This window comes from Phoca vitulina, unplaced genomic scaffold (assembly GCF_004348235.1).
Source record: "Phoca vitulina isolate PV1807 unplaced genomic scaffold, GSC_HSeal_1.0 scaffold67, whole genome shotgun sequence".
Taxonomy (NCBI): Eukaryota; Metazoa; Chordata; class Mammalia; order Carnivora; family Phocidae; genus Phoca; species Phoca vitulina.
In genome coordinates this window covers 50053-56581 of record NW_022589770.1, presented here as the reverse complement: position 1 = coordinate 56581, position 6529 = coordinate 50053, and the positions used below count along the sequence as shown (strand labels likewise).

At 39.9% G+C, this 6529-nt stretch overlaps 1 protein-coding gene across 1 annotated transcript; it reads right to left on the bottom strand.

Moving 5' to 3' along the window:
- Positions 1-1574: 1574 nt before the first annotated feature.
- Positions 1575-6277, bottom strand: KLHL9 (kelch like family member 9). Its single transcript, XM_032392439.1, has one exon. It carries the CDS (start codon positions 5715-5717, stop codon positions 3864-3866), a length of 1854 nt encoding a protein of 617 aa, XP_032248330.1. The 5' UTR covers positions 5718-6277; the 3' UTR covers positions 1575-3863.
- Between the last annotated feature and the right edge of the window lie 252 nt (positions 6278-6529).

Genomic DNA, 6529 nt, shown 5'->3' with positions numbered 1-6529 from the left:
ATCTCAACTATATGAGTAGCCCTGCCCCCATAAAAATGCCATAAATTGAGAAAAAAAGTCTTTGCAGCAAATAAGACATTTAAAGCAAAAGACAGGAACAAATGATTCACAAGTGAAGAATGCACATGCTCAATAAACAAAAATTTCAGTGTTGTAAGAAAAAATATATTAACTCAAAATAAGAAAACTAGAACTGTAAAGATTTCCTTCGAAATAATCACTGAACACATTCTGCTGGAAATGCATATTGGCACACTCTTGGAATATTTTTCAAGAGCCTACATTATTTGACTCAGATTTTACTTCTTTAGAATTTATCAGAGTCAGACATGGACAAAATTTTATGTAGGAATATTAAATCTTGCTCAACTTATAATGATGAAAACTTAGGGTATTTAAATATACACTCATAGGGAAATGGAAAAAAATACGAAGGTACATTCATGAGTGGAAAATTGTACAGACATTTAATACTTTCTAAGAAAAATAACCTATGAAAATCATTAAAACTAAAGTAAAAAATGCTGCAAAATGCCAACTTTATTAGTACCAACTATCCTTTACTGAATGCTTCCCTGCGCATGTCTTATGCTAATCACTTTGTAACATTCTCTACTTGTAATTCTGATACAGATACAACAATTATTAACACTCACCTTAATGCCATAGACAAAAGGGTAAACTTTAGCTTTGAGAGCTTACCTACCCCAGGGTTTTTCAGTTAATAATTGGTTGAGCTGTGGATAGGACATTGGTTTTATTTCTCTTGATGGTATGTTTCTGTAGTTTTGAATTAAATGTTCTATAGGAGCATATTTTGTCTTTATAATTCAAAACATGATTGAATGTGTTTGCTTTACGGGTAAACTACAGGAATTCTGTTGGCAAGAAGGGAAAAAAACAAGTAAGGATTTGAGTAAAAACAGAATGTTTTTCTTAATGCACATGTATTTGATAATTAGGAAAAAAGCACATTATTTTGTAATACATACATATTTTATAAAGCCTGAAGAAAAAGTCATAATGATAGCAGTGTATGTGTTTTAAAGTTGGATTTATTTCCTTTTATCATGCAGATTTTAGGTTAGGGTCTGGCATATTTGAAAAATATTTGACAAATGTCTGTACCTATGTATATGCATAATATACCCAGTATTAACAGAAGTTACCCTTGGCATTTGGAAATCATTGATAATTTACACTTTCCACTTTTATTTTCCTGTACTTTGTATAACACAATTACTTCTATAATCAGAAAACTAATGAACATTAATTTTGAAACTTAGAAAAATAAAAATAATAAACATTAAAAATAACTAATGTGTTTGCAGTTTCTTTTTTTCTAGTCTTAATTTTCTGTAAGAAATTATTAGCTTATGAAAATAGTCTCTTCCCAATCATTTCTAAGCCACTGAAAATTTATCTATAAGCAAGGAATTCCAGATATAATTAGTAGCATCAGCATATCATCAGTCAGCTACTCTGTGACTGCCAAGACAGCTGTCCACTACAGAAAATTCTAAAAGGGTGAGAGGTGGAGCATGTGAGGCTGGAGGTAGGGGGTATAGGTATAATTAGCTTATCTGGTTAAGCAATTTTTAGCTAGTTACAAAGCAACAGAGTCAACTGTAATAGAAGGCAAAAACCTTTTTTCAACAAGGCAAAGAGAAAAGCCTGTGCAGAATAGAAGGCAAGCAGGGCAGTATCACCTCAGCAGGTCAGAATTAGCACCAAGAGTAATACATCAGTACTAGGTAAAACAAACAAAAAAACAAAAAACCATAGCAGAATTATCCCCAAAAGGTCAAAATGCAAAAAGATGAACAAATTTTTTCTCTAAAATTAACTGAATGGCCCTGTCTTTGTAAAACTGTAATAGATTGAGAAAAAGAAATCAATGCAAACAAATGCCAGTTAAATTATATTTATTGTACAAAGAGACCCTATAACTTGGTATGAAAAAACAAAGCAAGTCCAATAGGTATCACAAGGGTAAAGGACATGAACATTCAAAGAGGAAACACAGCTACTCAAAAAACACAAATATTTAACCTCATTAATAAATGATTGGAATGCCATTTCTTGCTTACTTAATGCACAAAGTTAACATCAATTTCTACTTTTTCTATTTTCTAAATGTACTCAACTGTGCTATTTTTAGTAATAAAAAATTAGTCATTTAAAAAAACATAGAAAGTATGAAATTTTCTGCCAAGGCAGAAATCATAAAAAGCATTAAAATGAATCAACACTTGTATGAGCAGTTAAGGTTCAGATCCCTGGAAGCCAATTCCTTTTGTCTGGGTTCCTGAGTTTTATTATGGGATTGTCAATAAAGAGAAGATTGTTCCTGATTTATACTATGACAATCTCCCAAGTGTAGGGATATACTTATATGTATGCAAATATGTAAATTTTTCTTCAGGTAGGCAATTATTCCAGGAAAGTACCTCTCCAGAATCACTCACTACATACAAAGGACTCCTATGACTCCCATTTGCTGAAAGGGTCTCATTAAGATCTCCCCATACGATTCTCAACCAGTAGGGATGCCCTTGATATTTGAGAGGCTGAACATCTACTTTAGTACTGCCTGAAAAACAGCAGTGTCCCAGGCTTTCTGCAGCTGGCTTCTTAGGGAATCTGAAGTTGGTCCTGTTCTTTAGACATAGCCAAAAGGACATTTGTTCTGATTTGATACAGAACTGAGTATTACCTCCTGCTTGCTCAGATCATAGCCTTGAGGCAGATCACACAAAGCTCAGGATGCACACGGGCTAGAGCAACCACCCCAAATCAAATGATCATGTTAGAATGACTAAGTTGGGACACTGAACTTAAAATCCTATAGCTTTGTTCAGCATATTTCTTTCTTAGCTTTCCTCATATAAGTTTTACTGAACAAAAAGGCAGAAAATAGCAGACCTTACTTAAACTTACTCAGCAAAACCAATTCTCAGAAACCCGAACTCTGCTAAATAGCCTGTATGAAAGCAACTCTATAGAAAACAATACACAAGCAGAAAAAGTAGTATGTTTCATCTGAAATAACAATTTAGTCAAATGACAGATTTGGTAGTCAATTTAACGTTGTAGCCCTTATCTATCTCAATTTAGTATGACTCTATAGATACGTATTTTCTGGTACTGAAGTCCCGTTTGAATAGAAATAGCTGCTAGGTAGAAGAGAAAAAATCAATTTAAAAACAACTTCCCTATAGCTGAAATACCAAACAACTTAAAAATTGTATGTGTATGTGTAGGGATGTATGAATGTATACACACGTCTGTAATGTACGTACATACTTATATTTTCTCTCTCCCTTTCCCTCTCTCCAGAGAGAGAGAAAAAAACCCTGACTTAGGGCTATACTGTTTATTTCTCCTAAGAAACTTCACATATTCTGAATGCACTCAATCTGGTGAATTGGCAATGATGTCAAAAACTACATGAAAAAAGGGAGGTAGGTAATAATATCTGGCGACCTTTTGTTTATCTTAGGTCAGAGCAGGCGGCCTCCCTTTGATGTTTTGTAGTCAAAGATGAAAACTTGCAGCTTTGAAGCATAATTAACGTTAATTATACATTTACTACAATCACCTACAATTTGACTTACACAACACCACAAGCACACCTAAAACATTTTTCTACATATCTTTTTACATTTGTTTAAACAGCTGGCTATGTTGAATACATTTTCAGAATACATTTGTTAACCATATGATAAACACAGAGCCAAACAATACAAATAACATCAATTACCATTTTATCTAATAACTGTACCAATCATTATAAGAAGATACAACTGAAGGGAAAGTGTGAGATCATCCATGATGCACTGCAAAGGTACTACATTTTAGTCCTACGAATGATCTGAAGGTGCTGAAAGAGGTGATTCTCTAGAAGGTGACCCAGGGTTTTCCTCGGGTGGAAAAACTGTGAGAGTACAAGCTCGAATGCCACCAAGTGACTCTGGAAGGTCAAAAACTTTATGCCACTCATCCTTTTCTGGGTCATATTTCTGGACAATTTCTACCATACAACGATTATTCCAAGAATATCCACCTACAACATAGATTTTATTTTCAAAGACGGCAACTCCAACATCACTCTGACCTCTTAACATAGCAGCAATTGGTGTCCACTGGTCAAGGGTTGGTGAATAGTATTCACAGCTTAGAACATCATCATAGTCACTTGTTCCTCTGAAGTGATTGCCACCAATGACATAGAGCTTGTCTCCAACCGTACACATGCAGTGCAGACCTCTGACTGTCGTCATTGGAGCCTTCTGTGTCCACTTGTCTGTATCTGGGTCAAAACACATGAGCTCGTTTTGGAACGTGTCATGAGTAATTCCTCCTGAAATGTACATTAGGCCTCCATACACTGTTCCAGCATGGCCATAGTGGGGTTCGCTCATTTTTGCAACATAGCTCCACTCATTCATCCTTGGGTTGTAACATTCTACTGTGGCCAGTTCACCAGCTGCACTTCGCCCACCAACAGCATATAAATGTCCTTTGAGGGCACTCAAGTGGAAAAATGTGCGCTTTTCATTTAATGATGCAACCTGCATCCATTTATTATACCGAGGATCAAATCTGAAAACTGTGTCAACAGCAGTTTTGCCTTTCGTATCGTAATTACTCTGACCACCAACTACATAAAGAAAGTTTCCAATGACAGCAATACCATGCTGGTAACGAGGAGCATCCATGGGGGCTAGAGATCTCCATTCTTGTGCCCTTTCATCATACATCCGCAATTCTTTACTGACAACCAGCTGCTGCCTCAAAACTCCTCCTAATGTGACCAAGTGTGTCGAGTCAGATCGAATGGCAGTTCTATCCGACTGCATCACTGGCTGCATGTATGGCATCATTTGGTAATTGCTAGCTTCTAAAAGCAAATTCACACAGGTATTGTCTGTTCTCATGAAATCTACTGTCTGCACGTAATTGATGAGATCCTGGGGTGTCATCAATGGAAATCGAATATTCTTCATTAATTTTGCAGCATAATCCATCCGAGGGTCTTCCAACCTTAGCCAGCGACAGGCAGCCTTGAAGAGCTCAAGTTCAGTACAGTGCTTAAGACTATTACTAGAAAGCACAAAGGCAAGCCGTTCAAAGGGGAGTTTCAGAAACTCCCCAGTACTCAGTAATGCAGGAAAATTCTTCAGGATGAAATTATTGACATATTTATCCACTTCGATAAGATTGTAAGTGTTAGCAATTCGTCCAACTTCAACACAGTTATCTAAAGAGACTCCTGAAATAAGAAATACTTTACAGAAGTCCAAAACAGGTAAAATTTGTAAAAAGCTGGCAGCTTCAAGTGTGTCCTGGAGATTGTCCATGTTAAGAGAAAGTTTTGCGGTATAAATAAAATCAATTATTTTCTTCAGACCAACCTTGTTCACCCCATGAAGCTTAATGCACATTAAATCCTGTTCTTTCATTCCCCCGGTGAACATCGCCTTGAAATAATCACTAGCAGACGCCATCATAGCTCTGTGAACGGGGAAGATTTCATCTCCATCACCTGGTACCAGGGTCACATCACAAAGCAAACCTTCTATCCTGAGCTGATCAAAGCCTTGCAATACCACCGAACTGTGAGTATTGCTGGTAAAAAAACGTGTGGTTCCCGCCTTGCAAGGCTGCAAATGGGCGGAGACGCCCATTTCGCCGTTACCAAGAGACACTTTCATGTGAACGCCTTCCTCTGGCACAAAGATCTGTGCCCGAGCACGAAGTTATAACCTGAAGGCTTTCAAGGAAACGAGGCGGTCCGAAGAGCAGGAGAGCTCGCTTTCCTTATCAAGGGCAAGCAGTCACTGTGGCACCCCTCACAACACACCAGTCAGTCATCCACGGAAAATTGTTCGATAGCAGGACCACAAGGGCTGTGGACCTCAAATCTGATTATTATGCAGATGATTCACCAGAAGGCGGTTAAGTGACCCGGTTCACCTGGTCAGGCCTGCGCTGCCGCTGCTCCAGCAGTTCCGCTCCGGGCCAAGGGGGAGGCGCCGCCACGTACTGCGGCTCGCGAGGCGGCGAGGCCGGCCACCTCAGCGAGCGGCCCGCTGCGCCCTCCGCTGTCACAGGAGCGTCGCCGCCGTGCCGGCGACTGCGTTGGGACGACGGCCTGGAACACGGGCCTGGCTTGGGCCTGGGCCTGGAACACGGGCCTAGCCCCGGACGCCGAGCCGGTCCTTCCGGAAAGGCCTCGTCCCAGGATCCCCCGGGCTAAGAGCGGCCGCGGCAGGTACTGCGGCTGCGCGGCCGCCTGACGCGTCAGTGGGCGGGCGTACGGGGGATGGGGAGGAAGGGCGCGGGAGGCGCGAAGGGCGGGGGTCGAGGAGGAGTTACCGGGCGGGGTGCCCGCGAGCTGGCCTCTCTCTCCGGGTTGCTCCGTACGTGGGGTTCAGTCGGCCCGGACGGGTGCACGTATGTGATGCTGCGCGTTTGGTATACACTTTGCACGGCATCTGAGCTCTCCTGCTGAATTCACACTTTT

What these genes read in the sequence shown, in the direction of transcription:
- KLHL9 (XM_032392439.1), bottom strand. Translation starts at nt 5,717, where the DNA reads ATGAAAGTGTCTCTTGGTAACGGCGAAATGGGCGTCTCCGCCCATTTG.